This window comes from Nerophis lumbriciformis, linkage group LG24 (genome assembly GCF_033978685.3).
Source record: "Nerophis lumbriciformis linkage group LG24, RoL_Nlum_v2.1, whole genome shotgun sequence".
In the NCBI taxonomy this organism is placed as follows: Eukaryota; Metazoa; Chordata; class Actinopteri; order Syngnathiformes; family Syngnathidae; genus Nerophis; species Nerophis lumbriciformis.
In genome coordinates this window covers 26664308-26690157 of record NC_084571.2, presented here as the reverse complement: position 1 = coordinate 26690157, position 25850 = coordinate 26664308, and the positions used below count along the sequence as shown (strand labels likewise).

Below are 25850 nucleotides of genomic sequence, written 5' to 3'. Positions count from 1 at the left end.
TGCTGTTGTTGTTTTTGTCTCTCTGTCTAATCCCCCTCTTGTCCCCACAATTTCCCACTCTGTCATCTTTTTTTTCTCTTTCTATCCCCTCCTGCTTTGGTCCGGCTGCACTAAATGATAATATAAATACATTTAATAAAGTCAAATACAAATAAGGCAACAAGAGAAGTAGCCTACACTTCTCTTTTGTAAAGTAAATCTGAACAGCCGACATGGGCATCTACATCAACTATATGATTTGCCTGAGAAGCTGGACAGGACAAAAAAATAAATAAATAAATAAAACAAAATTAAAAAAAAATAAAATAAAAAAATAAATAAATAAATAAATTAAAAAATTAAAAAATTAAAAAAGGCGATACCAATGAAAAAGGGCCAATATAGGTCAAAATGCCAAATATGGGCGCTGATAATCGGCCATTGATGCAATGTCAATGTAATCTGCCCAGGATCAGGAGTGCAGGCCCATGTCACTTACGGTAAACTAAATCAGCAATGGGGCTTTTTCTTTGATTATCAGATTCCGACTTCTTTTTTCACCCTTCTCTAATTAGTAGATTAGAGCAAAAAAACAAGTAGCAATTTGATTATGTGTTTTTTTAATTTATAATTTTGTTGTTACAGTAGATATTTTTTTTTACATTTGACAGACAGACACATTTTACAGGCAGGTTCCACCCATGAGCTCCAGTGGAAGTTACGTAATGCTCAAAGTTGCCCGCAGAAATATAATTCAGGCGTATCGGTGAAGATATATTCCGAGATAAAGGCTGACTATGTTCCTTGCAAAATGCCTCTCGCTCTCTAATGTCACACCTTGTCGTATTGTGTTTACGTATACTATTGATTATTTGCATGATTGCAACGTGATAGTGACGGTATTAAGAAGCGGATTAAAAGTAATCTAAGTCCCCACACAAGGCCCAAATGCACAGCCTGACGCTGCCACATTTCACATGTGCACGTGTACAACAACGTAACATTAAGGAAAGGTACAGAAGGACAAAAACGTTTGCAATGCTAACATTGCAGTGCTAACATTACGCTCACATTTTAACAGCTAGGTTAGCCCAGAAAATAATATTTCAGTTGTCTTTATCCTTCTTCGTGGGGACATTATCGATTGTCATGTCATGTTCATTGTGGACGCCATCTTTGCTCGACAGTAAGTCTTTGCTGTCGTCCAGCATTCTGTTTTTGTTTACTTTGTTGCCAGTTCAGTTTTAGTTTTGTTCTGCATAGCCTTCCCTAAGCTTCAATGCCTTTTCTTAGGGGCACTCACCTTTCGTTTATTTTTGGTTTAAGCATTAGACACCTTTTTACCTGCACCCTGCCTCCCGCTGTTTCCGACATCTACAAAGCAATTAGCTACCTGCTGCCACCTACTGATATGGAAGAGTATTACACCGTTACTCTGCCGAGCTCTAGACTCAACAACAACACATCATGTGCAGACTATAATTACTGGTTTGCAAAAATTTTTTTTTACCCCAAATAGGTGAAATTAGATAATCTCCCACGGCACACCAGACTGTATCTCGCGGCACACTAGTGAAAAACACTGGGTTAGCCTATTGAACAAAATGAACAAAGAGCTACAATGTCTGTAGCTGACTGACAGATAGTTGGCAGAGGTTCAGGCTGCGTTTTAAGATTGTAGCAAAGCCTGGGGAAAGATTTTTTTTTTTTTTACTATCACTACTACTAATATTGACTGATAAAATGTTACATCATATGAAAATGTACAATATTTATGTCTCTAAAGTTGCAGTTTCATAAAGGCGGCAGTTTTACCCTGAAACAGATCATTTCTATGTTCAAACCCAAAGAAAACTAAGATATCTATTTGTTTTTATTTTTGCTATTATTTGAAATTATTTTCTGGCACATTATTTCCACAAAATGATTAGTAGCACCCCCACAAAACATTTTTTTTATTAAATACAGTAGGATTATACAAAATGGGGGATGAGTAACAGAACCCAGCCAATCAGCTAATCAAACCTATTTGAGAGTCACACAGGAAGCCACTGCTCAAATTATACATCATCAATCATGATCAATTTGTAAAACGCTTGACTTTTTAAAACATGTGCAACTTCTATAGTTGCTTAGACATGCTGCTTATTTCATTACAAAATACACAAATGTTTAAATCAACCAGCGACATTAATTAGAACTAAGCACTGCAAAGTTCACAATCAGGGCTTATCAATGTGACAACTGTTTCTGCTAAATGTTGCCACAAATCACAAATCCTCCAGCAAACAGATAATTAATTGTAGCTGGAGTTGTTCCTTCCCTCCGTTATTAATTCTCACATGAAGACAATAAAAGCTGTCACACTGTTGCTGTGGAGATACAAAGATAATAATAGTAATCCCTTATGTATGGCGGAAGGCCTTCATTTAAATCAATAGTCTGGTGTTTAAACAGACATCCTACAAAATTCAGCAATCACAGCAAAAGTCATCTTTTTATCACTGCCATCGCTCTATCATCATGCGTAATTTACATATATATACATATATATACTGTATTTACAGTATATAAAATACACATACACAACATATACATACATACTCATATATCAATTATTATATATATATATATATATATATATATATTATACAATATATAAATGATATATACACATATATATATATATATATATATATATATATATATATATATATATATATATATATATATATATACACACACTAAATTATATATAAAGTTCAAGTTAAAGTACCACTGATAGTCACACACACACTAGGTGTGGTGAAATTACTCTCTGCATTTGACCCATCCCCTTGTTCCACCCCCTTGGAGGTGAGGGGAGCAGTGAGCAGCAGCAGTTGCCAGGCTCGGGAATCATTTTGGTGATTTATCCCCCAATTCCAACCCTTTATGCTGATGCTGGGAGGTAATGGGTCCCATTTTTATAATCTTTTATAGTCTTTTTCTAGTCTTTGGTATGACTTAGTATGACTAGTATAGAGTCTATTGCTGTATATTACTGGATATACTGTAAAACTGTATACATACAAAAGATAATAACAGCAGTGCAGTCCAAATATAAACTGCATACATAACATACTTAAGTTTTGCCCACCATGGAAAGATTTAAAACATTTTTTTTAGATTTTGCATGTTTTGTTTGGCGTCCACACAAACATTTCAGTTTTGCATCACAGCCATTTATGCCAATTAGAAGATTATGTTATTTTGCGCCCAAAACCACGGATACATTTTGTTCCTGTGGAAAAAAAGAAATAGCATGGTTTGCTGTGCATGAGAGAAAGGCACACTGTTTTTAACATCCATCTTGATTGTTTTTTTGGACGGTGACGGTGAAAGATTCTTCACTGTAAAGTCAATGGAATGTTAATGGAAAGTAATGCATCCTTTCTTAAAACTTAATTCCAAAATGATGGAACACCAATACTTTTTTGGCACATAGGCGTGCCTGTAAAGTTACCAAAGCGTTTTTTAGTAGCTGCAACTATAAGTTTGGTAGAATTAATTAATAATTGTTTCTCAATTATCGTAATTCGCTTGGTGGGTTATTTCAGCAGACCCAGTGAGAAAGCTAACTCGTAAATAAACACTAACAAAAGTCTGCTATCAATAGAGCTAATGGGATTTGTGACGTCATAGCGCCCTCTAAAAAATACCAACAATACTCCATTTACTTCTCATGACCTCAATATTAACAAAGTACTAGCGGTATTGTTATCATAGGCGCTAAGGTAGACAATTTAGTTTTAGCGGCGCTGTGATCACAGAGAGCTAACTAGCTTGCGCTGCTATATTGACATACTGAGCTGCTGCATTGCTTCTAAGTTGGTGAAAGTTAATTCTAGATTATAAAGTTAATTCTAGATTATGCTTCCTACCTGGATACTAGAATGTTGTGGCCATGAACTGAGAAGATGATCAACGTTTTTTTAGTCAGGATTATGTCTAATTCTTCATCTAAATGGGAAGACATAAACATCCCATCAGTCAGCATCCCAGTGACAGCAAATATTGTACAGTAAGTGATTGTTTTATTATGTTCGTAGTTTGTATTTCTTGTTTAACAAATAGCAATACTGCTACTTGATGTTTCACTAAAGCTGGATCTGTTTAGCACACAGCTTCTAAAACTTGTAGCTCATCCTCCTTATATTCAGGCTCAAAAATGTAAGGTTCTGGATCATCATTTGTCTTTGTTGTCTATCATGAAGTCTGCATGTTTAGCAGAAGTTGTTGGTGTTAAAGAAAATAGTAACGTTGTAATGCGTCTGTGAAATTAATGCGAAATAATGCGAAAATATGCTTAAAGTGAACCAAATAGGTAAATATTACATGTTAAAGTTAAAGTACCACTGATAGTCACGCACACACACAAGGTGTGGTGAAATTACTCTCTGCATTTGACCCATCCCCTTGTTCCACCCCCTGGGAGGTGAGGGGAGCAGTGAGCAGCAGCGCTCGGGAATCATTTTGGTTATTTAACCCCCAATTGCAACCCTTGATGCTGAGTGCCAAGCAGGGAGGTAACGGGTTCCATTTTTATAGTCTTTGGTATGACTCGGCCGGGGTTTGAACTCACGACCTACCAATCTCAGGGTGGACACTCTAACCACAAGGCCAATGAGTAAGCTATTGTTATGTTATCAGGAATGTGCATGTTACTACATACTTACAGTGCATTCGTCAGAGTATTCACTTTTTCCACATGTTGTTAGATTACAGCATTTACAAAATGGGATAGATAGATTTTTGTCCTCAAAATTCTACACATAATGACAATCTGAAAAAGTTTTTTTTTTTTTAATTTTTTGCAAATTGTTCAAAAATAAAAATCTAAGAAGTTACATGTAGATAAGTATTCACAGCCATTTGTTTAGAGCGCTAACCGGTAATAGGCGGAATAGAGCGACTCCTGTTGGCTCTATTGTTAGCTGACTTATGCTATCGTTTATTTACGAGTTAAAATTAGGGATGTCCGATGATATTAGACTGCCGATATTATCGGCCGATAAATGCTTTAAAATGTAATATCGGAAATTATCGGTATCGGTTTCAAAATTATCGGTATCGGTTTCAAAAAGTAACATTTATGACTTTTTAAAACGCCTCTGTGTACATGGACGTAGGGAGAAGTACAGAGCGCCAATAAACCTTAAAGGCACTTCCTTTGCGTGCCGACCCAATCACATAATATCTACGGCTTTTCACACACACAAGTGAATGCTTCATACTTGGTCAACAGCCATACAGGTCACACTGAGGGTGGCCGTATAAACAACTTTAACATTGTTACAAATATGCGCCACACTGTGAACCCACACCAAACAAGAACGACAAACACATTTCGGGAGAACATCCGCACCGTAACACAACATAAACACAACAGAACAAATACCCAGAACCCCTTGCAGCACGAACTATTCCGGGACGCTACAATATACATTCCCACTACCCCCTACCCCCCGCCCCCACCTCAACCCCGCCCCCCGGCCCAACCTCGCCCACCTCAACCACCTCATGCTCTCTGAGGGAAAGCATGTCCCAAACTCCAAGCTGCTGTTTTGAGGCATGTTAAAAAAAATAATGCACTTTGTGACTTCAATAATAAATATGGCAGTGCCATGTTGGCGTTTTTTTCCAACACTTGAGTTGATTTATTTTGGAAAACCTTGTTACATTGTTTAATGCATCCAGCGGGGCATCACAATAAAATTAGGCATAATAATGTGTTAATTCCACGACTGTATATATCGGTATCGGTTGATATCGGAATCAGTAATTAAGAGTTGGACAATATCGGAATATCGGATATCGGCAAAAAAGCCAGTATCGGACATCTCTAGTTAAAATGCATAAAAAAAAGTAAAACGTGTTCTTGTTTTACATCAGGATTGTGAACGATAATAATAAATAAAAGAGGTGCAGTTCCCCATTCACATAGTTTGTTTTCTTATGCACCTTCTAGCCTACTCGTGATTGTGTATGATTCAACAAAATCAACCACATTATTTCAAAAATGGCATCTGTATTTGATTAAACATATTCAGCTGATTTTTCTAGTGCTTCTGTGCCACTCACAGACAGATTAAGTGGTTACGGAGCCAATGGTATCACGGAAACCTAATTGCTGGCTCCGGCACCTCGCCATAACACTTACTACATAGAAAAAGAGCAGTACACTGAAGACTTGAAGAGCAAAAAAGCATTCAGACTGCTTCCTCGTCGTGGCTGCGAATTCAAATGAACTCTTTTCGCATGAACGCAACCATCTTAATTAGCTTCTAACTTGTTCTGTAGTGTGTGAGCGTGTTGTTCAGCCTAAGGCAGGGGTCAGCAACCCAAAATGTTGAAAGAGCCATATTGGACCAAAAATACAAAAACAAATCTGTCTGGAGTCGCAAAAAATTAAAAGCCATATTACATACAGATAGTGTGTCATGAGATATAAATTGAATTAAGAGGACTTAAAGGAAACTAAATTACCTCAAATATAGCTACAAATGAGGCATAATGATGCAATATGTACATATAGCTAGCCTAAATAGCATGTTAGCATCGATTAGCTTGCAGTCATGCAGTGACCAAATATGTCTGATTAGCACTCCACACAAGTCAATAACATCAACAAAACACACCTTTCATGCACAACTTTAAAAGTTTGGTGGACAAAATGAGACAGAAAAAGAAGTGGCATAAAACACGTCCTAGAAAGTCGGAGAAAGTTATACATGTAAACAAACTACGGTGAGTTCAAGGACCGCCAAAATGAGTAGGACAAAACGGCGCTCGCCAAATACTCGAATCAGTGGCATGTTTAATATAAACAGTGTGCTTTGTAACAATTAGGGATGCGTGTGTCATGTTTGTCCTCCTACAGAAACCATATTAAAACAAAAAATATATTTTTTTCTCCCTCATCTTTTTCCATTTTTAATACATTTTTTAAAAAGCTCCAGAGAGCCACTAGGACGGCGCTAAAGAGCCACATGCGGCTCTAGAGCCGCAGGTTGCCGACCCCTGGCCTAAGGCAAATACAAATCCAATGTGTTCACTGCCAGAAGGAGTGCGAGTGTGCAAAGGTTCTGCTTTTAAACATATACATAATGTTTCAATATACAATAAACAAACAGGCCCAGTAGCCCCGCCCTTACCTGTGCTGCTCGTGGTCTTCCTGGTGCCATGGCTGATCTGCCTGAGCCTCCTCTGGTGAGACTTGCCGTTGTAGTGGATCTGCGCCTGCGCCGCCGAGTTCAGCTGGATGTTGCAGACGCCGCACAGCGTGTAGCTGCGCTGCCTGCGCTCCCTTTTGGGCCTGCGCGACGGCGAAGAGGGGAGCAAGGCGCCCCCCGCCGACGACCTCTTTGCCACTGCGGCCTGGCGACAGTGCTCGCCGTCCGTGTCGCCGGCCTCCGACGCAGCCGGCTCGGCGCCTGGCGGGGATGATTGGCTGAGGGGATGCTTCATACCTAAAGGGTAAAAAACAGTAGAGTTAGCAGCCTGTCAGGTATCTATGTTTTGCCCTTGTCATGGTGATTGCATGTGTACAAACATGATACTAATCCCCGTGGGCAAAGATGATATCTACATTGGACACGCATGCAGAAATCACCCTTGAGTCCATAAGCCTCTATTTTGCAACGTGACACCACTCTGGACTAACAAACACACACACACACACACGCACACACATTTCCATAAGAGAAAATAGCACACATTATGGCCAACATTGAGTAGTCATGCACAAAAGCACCACCAGGAGGAGACAGAGAGCTGCAATGAGCTCATCATGAAGCTCAGCTGACCCCTAACCCATGTTAAAAAATGTTGCATTATTGTTTATACGTGGGGTCACGGATGGTCTCGCTGGCTCATCACCTTCATTCAAGTTCATTCCATCAGTGTTCTTCCACAATAATCTCATCTAAAACTTCAGCCAAACTGGAAGCATGCATTTTTCCAAAATGTCCTGCCAATGTTGATATTAGGCGGGAAGAGGCTTTTCCGGTAAGAGAAAAGAAAACCTGTGTGAAGTAGGCCCCCCTTATCATTGCAAATATTAACATAACGCAGCCATTCATTTGTGCTGTAAAATGTTCGTAGATTCCATGTTATTCATTTTTCATAGATCACGTTTTTAACCTATTATTCATAACCAGCACAAACCCCTCACCCCACCTCACCTTGTCAAAATATCCCCAAACTTGTCCTATACGTTTGTGCTGCAAACACTTTTTGTCTAACTATTCTAGTTTTTGGTATTAACATTTTACGATTCATAATTTATTAGTGATTCCCAGAGCCCAGAAACGTCTGCGGGCTATAGAGCGTTTTCTATTGGGGCTCCAGTACTATGGAATGCCCTCCCGGTAACAGTTAGAGATGCTACCTCAGTAGAAGCATTTAAGTCCCATCTTAAAACTCATTTGTATACTCTAGCCTTTAAATAGACCCCCCTTTTAGAGCAGTTGATCTGCCGTTTCTTGTCTTTTCTCCTCTGTCCCTTGTGGAGGGGGGGGGGGACACAGGCCATGGATGAAGTGCTGGCTGTCCAGAGTCGGGACCCGGGGTGGACCGCTCGCCTGTGCATCGGTTGGGGACATCTCTGCGCTGCTGACCCGTCTCCGCTCGGGATGGTTTCCTGCTGGCCCCACTATGGACTGGACTCTTACTATTATGTTGGATCCACTATGGACTGGACTCTCACAATATTATGTCAGACCCACTCGACATAAATTGCATTCGGTCTCCCCTAGAGGGGGGGGTTACCCACATATGCGGTCCTCTCCAAGGTTTCTCATAGTCATTCACATCGACGTCCCACTGGGGTGAGTTTTTCCTTGCCCTTATGTGGGCTCTGTACCGAGGATGTCGTTGTGGCTTGTGCAGCCCTTTGAGACACTTGTGATTTAGGGCTATATAAATAAACATTGATTGATTGATAACCAGCCCCCCACCAAGTCAAAATCTGGTGTGTGTTGCTGAGTCCGACTTGGACATAATCTGGACTGTATATAAATGCTTATTTTAAAATGTAATTTTGTTTATAGATTATATGCAATCTGTTGTGTTCCCTAATTTTCAGTGTACATAAATGAAGGTGTGTGTTGCTGAGCCTGACCTGGACATAATCTGGACTGGACCTGGTTTTAAGAACCCTTTAAATATTCTAATTTCATTGACAACCTGGTCTGGTGAAGATAAGGTCCTTTTTTTTTTTTAAATAAATAAAATAAGATAAATAAATAAAAAACATTTTCTTGAATAAAAAAGAAAGTAAAACAATACAAAAACAATTACATAAAAAATAGTAATTAATGAAAATGTTAGTGGACCAGCAGCACACACAATCATGTGTGCTTCAAGGACTGTATCCCTTGCAGACTGTATTGTTCTATATTGTAGGAACTAGACATTTAATAACAGAAAGAAACAACCCCTTTGGTGTGACTGAGTGTAAATAGGGGAGGGAGGTTTTTTTTTGGGTTGGTGCACTAATTAAAGTGTATCTTGTGTTTTATATGTTGATTTAATAAAACAAATAAAAAATAAAAATTAAAGCTGCAAGCAGCGTTGGACGGGCCCGCGTATTTGGCAGGTGCTAGTCCTAAGTGTCCCAATACTTTTGTCTACTTGTAGTCTGAAGTGTCCCAAGACTTTTGTCTAGTGTACCTACCTTGTCTGCATTGTGTGGGCACGTTAGTGCTTCCTGCTTTTAAGCAGCCATCTTTAAAAAACAGCACCGCAGGAGCATCAGCGCAGCGGGTCTTTGAAGGGTTATAAAATCAAAACCGGAGCAGGTATTACAAATCCCATCTATACTTTTAATCACAAGGGTTGTATGTCTCACCTGTGTTAATTTGAAGGCGAAACGACAAACGCGCTCAGAGGAGATAGATTTTGAAGGAAGGTGACCGGTTTTTACAAAAATGTTGTTTTGAAGGGGGAATAGCAAACTTCCTGTTGATTTTTGGTGGGGGTTGTGAATTTATGAAATGTAGGTGTAAGTGAGACCTACATAGAGGTTTTTGTTTCATGTCTCTCCGACCTTCCCAGTGGGAGTTAGAGGCATTTTTGTATTATTTTTCTTCCGATGAGCAGTTTTTTGTTGGTTTGATAAAAAAATTGCTGTAGAGCACAATTTTTGGATTTGGGGTTAGGTTTTTTCATTAGATTACAGTTTTAGCCAGTCCTGATGTGTGTGTTCAGTTTGGTGAGTTTTGAAGCATGTTAAGGGGGTCAAATTATAGCTCAAAGAGGCAAAAGTGACTGTTTTTAGTACTTTTTGGTCTTGAAGGGGGAATTGCCAACTTCCTGTAGATTTTAGCCCGACAATGTACAATTATGAAAGGTAGGTCTAAGTCAGACCTACATAGAGGTTTTTGTTTAATGTTTTTCCGACCTTCCTAGTGGGAGTTACAGGCAGTGTACTTTTTTTGTTTTTATAGGGGGCGCTAGAGCGCAATTTTAATTTTTGATGTTCGTTTGTTATAAAAAAGGCTATTTTTGCAGGTCCTGATGTGTGGGTCAAATTTGGTGAGTTTTGAAGCATGTTAAGTGGGTCAAATTAGTGCTCAAAGAGGCGGCGGAAGAATAAATATAAAGAACAAGACCAATTAAAGCTGCAAGCAGCGTTGGTCGGGCCCGCGTCTTTGGCAGGTGCTAGTCCTAAGTGTCCCAATACTTTTGTGTACTTGTAGTCTGAAGTGTCCCAAGACTTTTGTCTAGTGTACCTACCTTGTCTGCATTGTGTGGGCACGTTAGTGCTTCCTGCTTTTGAGCAGCCATCTTAGAAAAACAGCACTGCAGGAGCATCAGTGCAGCGGGTCTTTGAAGGGTCATAAAATCAAAACCGGAGCAGGTATTACAAATCCCATCTATACTTTTAATCACAAGGGTTTTATCTCTCACCTGTGTTAATTTGAAGGCGAAACGACAAACGCTGTCAGAGGAGATAGATTTTGAAGGAAGGTGACGGGTTTTTACAAAAATGTTGTGTTGAAGGGGGAATAGCAAACATCCTGTTGATTTTTGCTGGGGGTTGTCAATTTATGAAATGTAGGTCTAAGTGAGACCTACATAGAGGTTTTTGTTTCATGTCTCTCCGACCTTCCCAGTGGGAGTTACAGGCAGTTTAGTAATGTTTTTCTTCCGAGGAGCAGTTTTTTATCAGTTTTATTCAAAAATTGCTGTAGAGCACAATTTTTGAATTTGGGGTTAGGTTTTTTTATTACAGCACAGTTTTTGCCAGTCCTGATGTGTGTGTTCAGTTCGGTGAGTTTTGAAGCATGTTAAGGGGGTCAAATTACAGCGCAAAGAGGCAAAAGTGACTGTTTTTAGTACTTTTTTGTCTTGAAGGGGGAATTGCCAACTTCCTGGTAATTTTAGCCCGAAGACATACAATTATTTTGAACTAGGTCTAAGTCAGACCTACATAGAGGTTTTGGTTTCATGTCTCTCCGACCTTCCTAGTGGGAGTTACAGGCAGTCTGTTTTTTTTTTTTCCTAGGGGGCGCTAGAGCGCAATTTTGATTTTTGGGGTTCGGTTTTTTTATCAAAAGACAATTTTCGCAGGTCCTGATAAGTGTGTCAAATATGGTGAGTTTTGAAGCATGTTAAGTGGGTCAAATTAGTGTTCGAAGAGGCGGCGGAATAATAATAATAATAATAATAATAATAATAATAAAACCTTAGAAAAACAATAGGTCCTTATGTCCCATTGCATAAGGACTCCCTGTGGGAGTCCTTTTGCAATGGGCCGTGCGGGCCCTAATTAAAGCTGCAAGCAGCGTTGTTCGGGCCCGCGTATTTGGCAGGTGCTAGTCCTAAGTGTCCCAATACTTTTGTCTACTTTTAGTCTGAAGTGTCCCAAGACTTTTGTCTAGTGTACCTACCTTGTCTGCATTGTGTGGGCACGTTAGTGCAGCCTGCTTTTAAGCAGCCATCTTGAAAAAACAGCACCGCAGGAGCATCAGTGCAGCGGGTCTTTGAAGGGTCATAAAATCAAAACCGGAGCAGGTATTACGAATCCCATCTATACTTTTAATCACAAGGGTTGTATCTGTCACCTGTGTTAGTTTGAAGGCGAAACGACAAACGCTCTCAGAGGAGATAGATTTTGAAGGAAGGTGACCGGTTTTTCCAAAAAAATTGTTTTGAAGGGGGAATAGCAAACTTCCTGTTGATTTTTGCTGGGGGTTGTCAATTTATGAAATGTAGGTCTAAGTGAGACCTACGTAGAGGTATTTGTTTCATGTCTGTCCGACCTTCCCAGTGGGAGTTACAGGCAGTTTTGTAGTTTTTTCCTTCCGAGGAGCACTTTTTTGTCAGTTTTATTCAAAAAATTCTGTAGAGCGCAAATTTTGAATTTGGGGTTAGGTTTTTTTATTAGATCACAGTTTTTGTCAGTCCTGATGTGTGCGTTCAGTTTGGTGAGTTTTGAAGCATGTTAAGGGGGTCAAATTACAGCTGAAAGAGGCGAAAGTGACTGATTTTACTAAAATTCAGTGTTGAAGGGGGAATAGCAAACTTCCTGTAGATTTTTGCCCGAGAAAATAAATTAAAAAAATTTAAGTCTAAGTGAGACCTACATAGAGGTTTTTGTTTCATGTCTCTACGACATTCGTACGGGGAGTTAGAACAAGTTTACTTGGTAGGGGGCGCTAGAGCGCAATTTTGAGTTTTGGGATTTGGTATTTTTACCAAAGAGTTTTGTTCGTGTTTTTTTATGTGTGCGTCAAATTTGGTGAGTTTTGAAGCATGTTAAGGGGGTGAAAGTAGTGCGCAAAGCTGCGGAATAAGAAAGAATAATAATAATAATAATAATAATAAAACCTTAGAAATTCAATAGGTCCTTATGTCCCATTGCATAAGGACTCCCTGTGGGAGTCCTTTTGCAATGGGCCGTGCGGGCCCTAATAATAATAAAACCTTAGAAATTCAATAGGTCCTTATGTCCCATTGCATAAGGACTCCCTGTGGGAGTCCTTTTGCAATGGGCCACTGCGGGCCCTAATTAAAGCTGCAAGCAGCGTTGGACGGGCCCGCGTATTTGGCAGGTGCTAGTCCTAAGTGTCCCAATACTTTTGTCTACTTGTAGTCTGAAGTGTCCCAAGACTTTTGTCTAGTGTACCTACCTTGTCTGCATTGTGTGGGCACGTTAGTGCTTCCTGCTTTTAAGCAGCCATCTTTAAAAAACAGCACCGCAGGAGCATCAGCGCAGCGGGTCTTTGAAGGGTTATAAAATCAAAACCGGAGCAGGTATTACAAATCCCATCTATACTTTTAATCACAAGGGTTGTATGTCTCACCTGTGTTAATTTGAAGGCGAAACGACAAACGCGCTCAGAGGAGATAGATTTTGAAGGAAGGTGACCGGTTTTTACAAAAATGTTGTTTTGAAGGGGGAATAGCAAACTTCCTGTTGATTTTTGGTGGGGGTTGTGAATTTATGAAATGTAGGTGTAAGTGAGACCTACATAGAGGTTTTTGTTTCATGTCTCTCCGACCTTCCCAGTGGGAGTTAGAGGCATTTTTGTATTATTTTTCTTCCGATGAGCAGTTTTTTGTTGGTTTGATAAAAAAATTGCTGTAGAGCACAATTTTTGGATTTGGGGTTAGGTTTTTTCATTAGATTACAGTTTTAGCCAGTCCTGATGTGTGTGTTCAGTTTGGTGAGTTTTGAAGCATGTTAAGGGGGTCAAATTATAGCTCAAAGAGGCAAAAGTGACTGTTTTTAGTACTTTTTGGTCTTGAAGGGGGAATTGCCAACTTCCTGTAGATTTTAGCCCGACAATGTACAATTATGAAAGGTAGGTCTAAGTCAGACCTACATAGAGGTTTTTGTTTAATGTTTTTCCGACCTTCCTAGTGGGAGTTACAGGCAGTGTACTTTTTTTGTTTTTATAGGGGGCGCTAGAGCGCAATTTTAATTTTTGATGTTCGTTTGTTATAAAAAAGGCTATTTTTGCAGGTCCTGATGTGTGGGTCAAATTTGGTGAGTTTTGAAGCATGTTAAGTGGGTCAAATTAGTGCTCAAAGAGGCGGCGGAAGAATAAATATAAAGAACAAGACCAATTAAAGCTGCAAGCAGCGTTGGTCGGGCCCGCGTCTTTGGCAGGTGCTAGTCCTAAGTGTCCCAATACTTTTGTGTACTTGTAGTCTGAAGTGTCCCAAGACTTTTGTCTAGTGTACCTACCTTGTCTGCATTGTGTGGGCACGTTAGTGCTTCCTGCTTTTGAGCAGCCATCTTAGAAAAACAGCACTGCAGGAGCATCAGTGCAGCGGGTCTTTGAAGGGTCATAAAATCAAAACCGGAGCAGGTATTACAAATCCCATCTATACTTTTAATCACAAGGGTTTTATCTCTCACCTGTGTTAATTTGAAGGCGAAACGACAAACGCTGTCAGAGGAGATAGATTTTGAAGGAAGGTGACGGGTTTTTACAAAAATGTTGTGTTGAAGGGGGAATAGCAAACATCCTGTTGATTTTTGCTGGGGGTTGTCAATTTATGAAATGTAGGTCTAAGTGAGACCTACATAGAGGTTTTTGTTTCATGTCTCTCCGACCTTCCCAGTGGGAGTTACAGGCAGTTTAGTAATGTTTTTCTTCCGAGGAGCAGTTTTTTATCAGTTTTATTCAAAAATTGCTGTAGAGCACAATTTTTGAATTTGGGGTTAGGTTTTTTTATTACAGCACAGTTTTTGCCAGTCCTGATGTGTGTGTTCAGTTCGGTGAGTTTTGAAGCATGTTAAGGGGGTCAAATTACAGCGCAAAGAGGCAAAAGTGACTGTTTTTAGTACTTTTTTGTCTTGAAGGGGGAATTGCCAACTTCCTGGTAATTTTAGCCCGAAGACATACAATTATTTTGAACTAGGTCTAAGTCAGACCTACATAGAGGTTTTGGTTTCATGTCTCTCCGACCTTCCTAGTGGGAGTTACAGGCAGTCTGTTTTTTTTTTTTCCTAGGGGGCGCTAGAGCGCAATTTTGATTTTTGGGGTTCGGTTTTTTTATCAAAAGACAATTTTCGCAGGTCCTGATAAGTGTGTCAAATATGGTGAGTTTTGAAGCATGTTAAGTGGGTCAAATTAGTGTTCGAAGAGGCGGCGGAATAATAATAATAATAATAATAATAATAATTAAAGCTGCAAGCAGCGTTGGTCGGGCCCGCGTCTTTGGCAGGTGCTAGTCCTAAGTGTCCCAATACTTTTGTCTACTTGTAGTCTGAAGTGTCCCAATACTTGTGGCCAGTGTAGGTGTCCCAATACTTTTGGCCAGTGTTAGTAATAAGTTTCCCAATACTGTTGTCTACTTGTAGTCGTAAGTGTCCCAATACTTTTGTGAAGTTGTAGTCCCAAGTGTCCCAATACTTTTGTCCATTTTTCGGCTGAAGTGTCCCAAGACTTTTGTCTAGTGTACCTACCTTGTCTGCATTGTGTGGGCACGTTGGTGCTTCCTGCTTTTGAGCAGCCATCTTAAAAAAACAGCACCGCAGGAGCATCAGTGCAGCGGGTCTTTGAAGGGTCATAAAATCAAAACCGGAGCAGGTATCACAAAACGGTTCTGTTAATTTATGCACAAGGGTTTAATCTCTCTCCTGTGTTAGTTTGAAGGCAAAAGGACAAACGCGCTCAGAGGAGATAGTTTTTGAAGGAAGGTGACCGGTTTTAACCAAAAAATTGTTTTGAAGGGGGAATAGCAAACATCCTGTAGATTTTTGCGCGGGGTTGTCAATTAATGAAATGTAGGTCTAAGTGAGACCTACATAGAGGTATTTGTTTCATGTCTCTCCGACCTTCCCAGTGGGAGTTACAGGCAGTTTTGTAGTTAATTTCTTCCGAGGAGCAGTGTTTTGTCCGTTTTATTAAAAAATTGCTGTAGAGCACAATTTTTAGATTTGGGGTTAGGTTTTTTCATTAGATTACAGTTTTAGCCAGTCCTGATGTGTGTGTTCAGTTTGGTGAGTTTTGAAGCATGTTAAGGGGGTGAAATTACAGCTCAAAGAGGCAAAAGTGACTGTTTTTAGTACTTTTTTGTCTTGAAGGGGGAATTGCCAACTTCCTGTAGATTTTAGCCCGACAATGTACAATTATGAAAGGTAGGTCTAAGTCAGACCTACATAGAGGTTTTTGTTTCATGTTTTTCCGACCTTCCTAGTGGGAGTTACAGGCAGTGTACTTTTTTTGTTTTTATAGGGGGCGCTAGAGCGCAATATTAATTTTTGAGGTTCGTTTGTTATAAAAAAGGCAATTTTCGCAGGTCCTGATGTGTGGGTAAAATTTGGTGAGTTTTGAAGCATGTTAAGTGGGTCAAATTAGTGCTCGAAGAGGCGGCGGAAGAATAAATATAAAGAACAAGACCAATTAAAGCTGCAAGCAGCGTTGTTCGGGCCCGCGTATTTGGCAGGTGCTAGTCCTAAGTGTCCCAATACTTTTGTCTACTTTTAGTCTGAAGTGTCCCAAGACTTTTGTCTAGTGTACCTACCTTGTCTGCATTGTGTGGGCACGTTAGTGCTTCCTGCTTTTAAGCAGCCATCTTTAAAAAACAGCACCGCAGGAGCATCAGCGCAGCGGGTCTTTGAAGGGTCATAAAATCAAAACCGGAGCAGGTATTACAAATCCCATCTATACTTTTAATCACAAGGGTTGTATCTCTCACCTGTGTTAATTTGAAGGCGAAACGACAAACGCGCTCAGAGGAGATAGATTTTGAAGGAAGGTGACCGGTTTTTACAAAAATGTTGTTTTGAAGGGGGAATAGCAAACTTCCTGTTGATTTTTGGTGGGGGTTGTAAATTAATGAAATGTAGGTCTAAGTGAGACCTACATAGAGGTATTTGTTTCATGTCTCTCCGACCTTCCCAGTGGGAGTTACAGGCAGTTTAGTACTTATTTTCTTCCGAGGAGCAGTTTTTTGTGCGTTTTATAAAAAAATTGCTGTAGAGCACAATTTTTGGATTTGGGGTTAGGTTTTTTCATTAGATCACAGTTTTAGCCAGTCCTGATGTGTGTGTTAAGTTTGGTGAGTTTTGAAGCATGTTAAGGGGGTCAAATTACAGCTCAAAGAGGCAAAATTGACTTTTTTTAGTACTTTTTTGTCTTGAAGGGGGAATTGCCAACTTCCAGTTGATTTTAGCCCGAGAATGTACCATTATGAAAGTTAGGTCTGAGTCAGACCTACATAGAGGATTTTGTTTCATGTTTTTCCGACCTTCCTAGTGGGAGTTACAGGCAGTCTAGTTTTTTTTTTACCTAGGGGGCGCTAGAGCGCAATTTTGATTTTTGCGGTTTGGTTTTTTTATCAAAAGACAATTTTCGCAGGTCCTGATGGGTGGGTCAAATATGGTGAGTTTTGAAGCATGTTAAGTGGGTCAAATTAGTGTTCGAAGAGGCGGCCGGTATAATAATAATAATAATAATAATAATAAAACCTTAGAAATTCAATAGGTCCTTATGTCCCATTGCATAAGGACTCCCTGTGGGAGTCCTTTTGCAATGGGCCACTGCGGGCCCTAATTAAAGCTGCAAGCAGCGTTGTTCGGGCCCGCGTATTTGGCAGGTGCTAGTCCTAAGTGTCCCAATACTTTTGTGTACTTGTAGTCTGAAGTGTCCCAAGACTTTTGTGTAGTGTACCTACCTTGTCTGCATTGTGTGGGCACGTTGGTGCTTCCTGCTTTTGAGCAGCCATCTTAAAAAACCAGCACCGCAGCAGCATGAGTGCAGCGGGTCTTTGAAGGGTCATAAAATAAAAACCGGAGCAGGTATCACAAAAAGCTTCTGTTAATTTATGCACAAGGGTTTAATCTCTCTCCTGTGTTATTTTGAAGCCGAAAGGACAAACGCGCTCAGAGGAGATAGTTTTTGAAGGAAGGTGACCGGTTTTAACAAAAAAATTGTTTTGAAGGGGGAATAGCAAACATCCTGTTGATTTTTGCTGGGGGTTGTCAATTTATGAAATGTAGGTCTAAGTGAGACCTACATAGAGGTTTTTGTTTCATGTCTGTCCGACCTTCCCAGTGGGAGTTACAGTCAGTTTTGTAGTTGTTGTCTTCCAAAGAGCAGTTTTTTGTCAGTTTTATTAAAAAATTGCTGTAGAGCACAATTTTTGGATTTGGGGTTAGGTTTTTTCATTAGATCACAGTTTGAGCCAGTCCTGATGTGTGTGTTAAGTTTGGTGAGTTTTGAAGCATGTTAAGGGGGTCAAATTATAGGTCAAAGAGGCAAAAGTGACTGTTTTTGGTACTTTTTTGTCTTGAAGGGGGAATTGCCAACTTCCTGTTGATTTTCGCCCGAGAATGTACCATTATGAAAGTTAGGTCTGAGTCAGACCTACATAGAGGATTTTGTTTCATGATTTTCCGACCTTCCTAGTGGGAGTTACAGGCAGTCTAGTTTTTTTTTTTCCTAGGGGGCGCTAGAGCGCAATTTTGATTTTTGCGGTTAGGTTTTTTTATTAAAAGACAATTTTCGCAGGTCCTGACGGGTGGGTCAAATTTGGTGAGTTTTGAAGCATGTTAAGTGGGTCAAATTAGTGTTCGAAGAGGCGGCGGAATAATAATAATAATAATAATAATAATAATAAAAAACATTAGAAATACAATAGGTCCTTATGTCCCATGCATAAGGACTCCCTGTGGGAGTCCTTTTGCAATGGGCCGTGCGGGCCCTAATAATAATAAAACCTTAGAAAAACAATAGGTCCTTATGTCCCATTGCATAAGGACTCCCTGTGGGAGTCCTTTTGCAATGGGCCGTGCGGGCCCTAATTAAAGCTGCAAGCAGCGTTGGTCGGGCCCGCGTCTTTGGCAGGTGCTAGTCCTAAGTGTCCCAATACTTTTGTCTACTTGTAGTCTGAAGTGTCCCAAGACTTTTGTCTAGTGTACCTACCTTGTCTGCATTGTGTGGGCACATTGGTGCTTCCTGCTTTTAAGCAGCCATCTTAAAAAAACAGCACCGCAGGAGCATCAGTGCAGCGGGTCTTTGAAGGGTCATAAAATCCAAACCGGAGCAGGTATCACAAAACGGTTCTGTTAATCTATGCACAAGGGTTTAATCTCTCTCCTGTGTTATTTTGAAGGCGAAAGGACAAACGCGCTCAGAGGAGATAGTTTTTGAAGGAAGGTGACCGGTTTTTCCAAAAAAATTGTTTTGAAGGGGGAATAGCAAACTTCCTGTTGATTTTTGCTGGGGGTTGTGAATTAATGAAATGTAGGTCTAAGTGAGACCTACATAGAGGTTTTTGTTTCATGTCTCTCCGACCTTCCCAGTGGGAGTTACAGGCAGTTTTGTAGTTATTTTCTTGCGAGGAGCAGTTTTTTGTCCGTTTTATTAAAAAATTGCTGTAGAGCACAATTTTTAGATTTGGGGTTAGGTTTTTTCATTAGATCACAGTTTTAGCCAGTCCTGATGTGTGTGTTAAGTTTGGTGAGTTTTGAAGCATGTTAAGGGGGTCTAATTACAGCTCAAAGAGGCAAAAGTGACTGTTTTTAGTACTTTTTTGTCTTGAAGGGGGAATTGCCAACTTCCTGTAGATTTTAGCCCAACAATGTAAAATTATGAAAGCTAGGTCTAAGTCAGACCTACATAGAGAATTTTGTTTCATGTTTTTCCGACCTTCCTAGTGGGAGTTACAGGCAGTGTACTTTTTTTGTTTTTATAGGGGGCGCTAGAGCGCAATATTAATTTTAGAGGTTCGTTTGTTATAAAAAAGGCAATTGTCGCAGGTCCTGATGTGTGGATCAAATTTGGTGAGTTTTGAAGCATGTTAAGTGGGGCATTGTGTGGGCACGTTGGTGCTTCCAGCATTTAAGCAGCCATCTTAGAAAAACAGCACCGCAGGAGCATCAGTGCAGCGGGTCTTTGAAGGGTCATAAAATCAAAACCGGAGCAGGTATCACAAAACGCTTCTGTTAATTTATGCACAAGGGTTTAATCTCTCTCCTGTGTTATTTTGAAGCCGAAAGGACAAACGCGCTCAGAGGAGATAGTTTTTGAAGGAAGGTGACCGGTTTTTACAAAAAAATTGTTTTGAAGGGGGAATAGCAAACATCCTGTTGATTTTTGCTGGGGGTAGTCAATTTATGAAATGTAGGTCTAAGTGAGACCTACGGAGAGGTTTTTGTTTCATGTCTCTCCGACCTTCCCAGTGGGAGTTACAGGCAGTTTTGTAATGTTTTACTTCCGAGGAGCAGTTTTTTATCAGTTTTATTCAAAAATTGCTGTAGAGCACAATTTTTGGATTTGGGGTTAGGTTTTTTCATTAGATCACAGTTTTAGCCAGTCCTGATGTGTGTGTTCAGTTTGGTGAGTTTTGAAGCATGTTAAGGGGGTCAAAATACAGCTCAAAGAGAAAAAAGTGACTGTTTTTAGTACTTTTTTGTATTGAAGGGGGAATTGCCAACTTCCTGTTGATTTTAGCCCGAAGACATACAATTATGAGAACTAGGTCTAAGTCAGACCTACATAGAGGTTTTTGTTTCATATTTTTCCGACCTTCCTAGTGGGAGTTACAGGCAGTCTGTTTTTTTTTTTTCCTAGGGGGCGCTAGAGCGCAATTTTGAGTTTTATGTTTCGGTTTTATTAAAAACATGCAATTTTCGCAGGTCCTGATGTGTGGGTCAAATATGGTGAGTTTTGAAGCATGTTAAGTGGGTCAAATTACAGTTTGTTGTGGCGGCGGAAGAATAAAGAATAATAATAATAATTAAAGCTGCAAGCAGCGTTGGACGGGCCCGCGTCTTTGGCAGGTGCTAGTCCTAAGTGTCCCAATACTTTTGTCTACTTTTAGTCTGAAGTGTCCCAAGACTTTTGTCTAGTGTACCTACCTTGTCTGCATTGTGTGGGCACGTTAGTGCTTCCTGCTTTTAAGCAGCCATCTTGAAAAAACAGCACCGCAGGAGCATCAGTGCAGCGGGTCTTTGAAGGGTCATAAAATCAAAACCGGAGCAGGTATTACGAATCCCATCTATACTTTTAATCACAAGGGTTTAATCTCTCACCTGTGTTAGTTTGAAGGCGAAACGACAAACGCCCTCAGAGGAGATAGATTTTGAAGGAAGGTGACCGGTTTTTACAAAAATGTTGTTTTGAAGGGGGAATAGCAAACTTCCTGTTGATTTTTGGTGGGGGTTGTCAATTTATGAAATGTAGGTCTAAGTGAGACCTACATAGAGGTTTTTGTTTCATGTCTCTCCGACCTTCCCAGTGGGAGTTACAGGCAGTTTTGTTTTTTTTTTCTTCCGAGGAGCAGTTTTTTGTCCGTTTGATAAAAAAATTGCTGTAGAGCACAATTTTTGGATTTGGGGTTAGGTTTTTTCATTAGATCACAGTTTTAGCCAGTCCTGATGTGTGTGTTCAGTTCGGTGAGTTTTGAAGCATGTTAAGGGGGTCAAATTACAGCTCAAAGAGGCAAAAGTGACTGTTTTTAGTAGTTTTTTGTATTGAAGGGGGAATAGCCAACTTCCTGTTGATTTTAGCCCGAAGACATACAATTATGAGAACTAGGTCTAAGTCAGACCTACATAGAGGTTTTTGTTTCATGTCTCTCCGACCTTCCTAGTGGGAGTTACAGGCAGTCTGTTTTTTTTTTTTCCTAGGGGGCGCTAGAGCGCAATTTTGATTTTTGAGGTTTGGTTTTTTGATAAAAAGTTTTGCCAAAAATTACTGATGTGTGTGTGAAATTTGGTGAGTTTTGAAGCATGTTAAGGGGGTCAAAGTAGTGCGCAAAGCTGCGGAAGAATAATAATAATAATAATAATAAAACCTTAGAAATTCAATAGGTCCTTATGTCCCATTGCATAAGGACTCCCTGTGGGAGTCCTTTTGCAATGGGCCACTGCGGGCCCTAATTAAAGCTGCAAGCAGCGTTGGACGGGCCCGCGTATTTGGCAGGTGCTAGTCCTAAGTGTCCCAATACTTTTGTCTACTTGTAGTCTGAAGTGTCCCAAGACTTTTGTCTAGTGTACCTACCTTGTCTGCATTGTGTGGGCACGTTAGTGCTTCCTGCTTTTAAGCAGCCATCTTTAAAAAACAGCACCGCAGGAGCATCAGCGCAGCGGGTCTTTGAAGGGTTATAAAATCAAAACCGGAGCAGGTATTACAAATCCCATCTATACTTTTAATCACAAGGGTTGTATGTCTCACCTGTGTTAATTTGAAGGCGAAACGACAAACGCGCTCAGAGGAGATAGATTTTGAAGGAAGGTGACCGGTTTTTACAAAAATGTTGTTTTGAAGGGGGAATAGCAAACTTCCTGTTGATTTTTGGTGGGGGTTGTGAATTTATGAAATGTAGGTGTAAGTGAGACCTACATAGAGGTTTTTGTTTCATGTCTCTCCGACCTTCCCAGTGGGAGTTAGAGGCATTTTTGTATTATTTTTCTTCCGATGAGCAGTTTTTTGTTGGTTTGATAAAAAAATTGCTGTAGAGCACAATTTTTGGATTTGGGGTTAGGTTTTTTCATTAGATTACAGTTTTAGCCAGTCCTGATGTGTGTGTTCAGTTTGGTGAGTTTTGAAGCATGTTAAGGGGGTCAAATTATAGCTCAAAGAGGCAAAAGTGACTGTTTTTAGTACTTTTTGGTCTTGAAGGGGGAATTGCCAACTTCCTGTAGATTTTAGCCCGACAATGTACAATTATGAAAGGTAGGTCTAAGTCAGACCTACATAGAGGTTTTTGTTTAATGTTTTTCCGACCTTCCTAGTGGGAGTTACAGGCAGTGTACTTTTTTTGTTTTTATAGGGGGCGCTAGAGCGCAATTTTAATTTTTGATGTTCGTTTGTTATAAAAAAGGCTATTTTTGCAGGTCCTGATGTGTGGGTCAAATTTGGTGAGTTTTGAAGCATGTTAAGTGGGTCAAATTAGTGCTCAAAGAGGCGGCGGAAGAATAAATATAAAGAACAAGACCAATTAAAGCTGCAAGCAGCGTTGGTCGGGCCCGCGTCTTTGGCAGGTGCTAGTCCTAAGTGTCCCAATACTTTTGTCTACTTGTAGTCTGAAGTGTCCCAATACTTGTGGCCAGTGTAGGTGTCCCAATACTTTTGGCCAGTGTTAGTAATAAGTTTCCCAATACTGTTGTCTACTTGTAGTCGTAAGTGTCCCAATACTTTTGTGAAGTTGTAGTCCCAAGTGTCCCAATACTTTTGTCCATTTTTCGGCTGAAGTGTCCCAAGACTTTTGTCTAGTGTACCTACCTTGTCTGCATTGTGTGGGCACGTTGGTGCTTCCTGCTTTTGAGCAGCCATCTTAAAAAAACAGCACCGCAGGAGCATCAGTGCAGCGGGTCTTTGAAGGGTCATAAAATCAAAACCGGAGCAGGTATCACAAAACGGTTCTGTTAATTTATGCACAAGGGTTTAATCTCTCTCCTGTGTTAGTTTGAAGGCAAAAGGACAAACGCGCTCAGAGGAGATAGTTTTTGAAGGAAGGTGACCGGTTTTAACCAAAAAATTGTTTTGAAGGGGGAATAGCAAACATCCTGTAGATTTTTGCGCGGGGTTGTCAATTAATGAAATGTAGGTCTAAGTGAGACCTACATAGAGGTATTTGTTTCATGTCTCTCCGACCTTCCCAGTGGGAGTTACAGGCAGTTTTGTAGTTAATTTCTTCCGAGGAGCAGTGTTTTGTCCGTTTTATTAAAAAATTGCTGTAGAGCACAATTTTTAGATTTGGGGTTAGGTTTTTTCATTAGATTACAGTTTTAGCCAGTCCTGATGTGTGTGTTCAGTTTGGTGAGTTTTGAAGCATGTTAAGGGGGTGAAATTACAGCTCAAAGAGGCAAAAGTGACTGTTTTTAGTACTTTTTTGTCTTGAAGGGGGAATTGCCAACTTCCTGTAGATTTTAGCCCGACAATGTACAATTATGAAAGGTAGGTCTAAGTCAGACCTACATAGAGGTTTTTGTTTCATGTTTTTCCGACCTTCCTAGTGGGAGTTACAGGCAGTGTACTTTTTTTGTTTTTATAGGGGGCGCTAGAGCGCAATATTAATTTTTGAGGTTCGTTTGTTATAAAAAAGGCAATTTTCGCAGGTCCTGATGTGTGGGTAAAATTTGGTGAGTTTTGAAGCATGTTAAGTGGGTCAAATTAGTGCTCGAAGAGGCGGCGGAAGAATAAATATAAAGAACAAGACCAATTAAAGCTGCAAGCAGCGTTGTTCGGGCCCGCGGATTTGGCAGGTGCTAGTCCTAAGTGTCCCAATACTTTTGGCTACTTGTAGTCTGAAGTGTCCCAAGACTTTTGTCTAGTGTACCTACCTTGTCTGCATTGTGTGGGCACGTTGGTGCTTCCTGCTTTTGAGCAGCCATCTTAGAAAAACATGCTTTTGAGCAGCCATCTTAGAAAAACAGCACCGCAGGAGCATCAGTGCAGCGGGTCTTTGAAGGGTCATAAAATCAAAACCGGAGCAGGTATTACAAATCCCATCTATACTTTTAATCACAAGGGTTTTATCTCTCACCTGTGTTAGTTTGAAGGCGAAACGACAAACGCCCTCAGAGGAGATAGATTTTGAAGGAAGGTGACCGGTTTTTACAAAAATTTTGTTTTGAAGGGGGAATAGCAAACTTCCTGTTGATTTTTGGTGGGGGTTGTCAATTTATGAAATGTAGGTCTAAGTGAGACCTACATAGAGGTTTTTGTTTCATGTCTGTCCGACCTTCCCAGTGGGAGTTACAGGCAGTTGTGTCTTTTTTTTCTTCCGAGGAGCAGTTTTTTGTCCGTTTGATAAAAAAATTGCTGTAGAGCACAATTTTTGGATTTGGGGTTAGGTTTTTTCATTAGATCACAGTTTTAGCCAGTCCTGATGTGTGTGTTCAGTTTGGTGAGTTTTGAAGCATGTTAAGGGGGTCAAATTACAGGTCAAAGAGGCAAAAGTGACTGTTTTTAGTAGTTTTTTGTATTGAAGGGGGAATAGCCAACTTCCTGTTGATTTTAGCCCGAAGACATACAATTATGAGAACTAGGTCTAAGTCAGACCTACACAGAGGTTTTTGTTTCATGTCTCTCCGACCTTCCTAGTGGGAGTTACAGGCAGTCTGTTTTTTTTTTTTCCTAGGGGGCGCTAGAGCGCAATTTTGATTTTTGAGGTTTGGTTTTTTGATAAAAAGTTTTGCCAAGAATTACTGATGTGTGTGTGAAATTTGGTGAGTTTTGAAGCATGTTAAGGGGGTCAAAGTAGTGCGCAAAGCTGCGGAAGAATAATAATAATAATAATAATTAAAGCTGCAAGCAGCGTTGTTCGGGCCCGCGTCTTTGGCAGGTGCTAGTCCTAAGTGTCCCAATACTTTTGTCTACTTGTAGTCTGAAGTGTCCCAAGACTTTTGTCTAGTGTACCTACCTTGTCTGCATTGTGTGGGCACGTTGGTGCTTCCTGCTTTTAAGCAGCCATCTTAAAAAAACAGCACCGCAGGAGCATCAGTGCAGCGGGTCTTTGAAGGGTCATAAAATCAAAACCGGAGCAGGTATTACAAATCCCATCTATACTTTTAATCACAAGGGTTTGATCTCTCACCTGTGTTAGTTTGAAGGCGAAACGACAAACGCGCTCAGAGGAGATAGATTTTGAAGGAAGGTGACCGGTTTTTACAAAAATGTTGTTTTGAAGGGGGAATAGCAAACTTCCTGTTGATTATTGCTGGGGGTTGTCAATTTATGAAATGTAGGTCTAAGTGAGACCTACATAGAGGTTTTTGTTTCATGTCTGTCCGACGTTCCCAGTGGGAGTTACAGGCAGTTTTGTCTATTTTTTCTTCCGAGGAGCAGTTTTTTGTCAGTTTGATTAAAAAATTGCTGTAGAGCACAATTTTTAGATTTGGGGTTAGGTTTTTTCAT

General features: G+C 40.2%; 1 protein-coding gene across 3 annotated transcripts in view; it reads right to left on the bottom strand.

Annotated features, from left to right (window-relative positions):
- Positions 1-25850, bottom strand: part of znf385c (zinc finger protein 385C) — a 409652-nt gene that overhangs the window by 264756 nt on the left and 119046 nt on the right. For all 3 annotated transcript variants that reach the window (XM_061981849.1, XM_061981850.1, XM_061981852.1), the window contains exon 2: positions 7176-7490. In XM_061981849.1, coding sequence (XP_061837833.1) covers positions 7176-7488 — 313 coding nt within the window. In that variant the 5' untranslated portion in view covers positions 7489-7490. The remainder of the gene's footprint in view (positions 1-7175; positions 7491-25850) is intronic.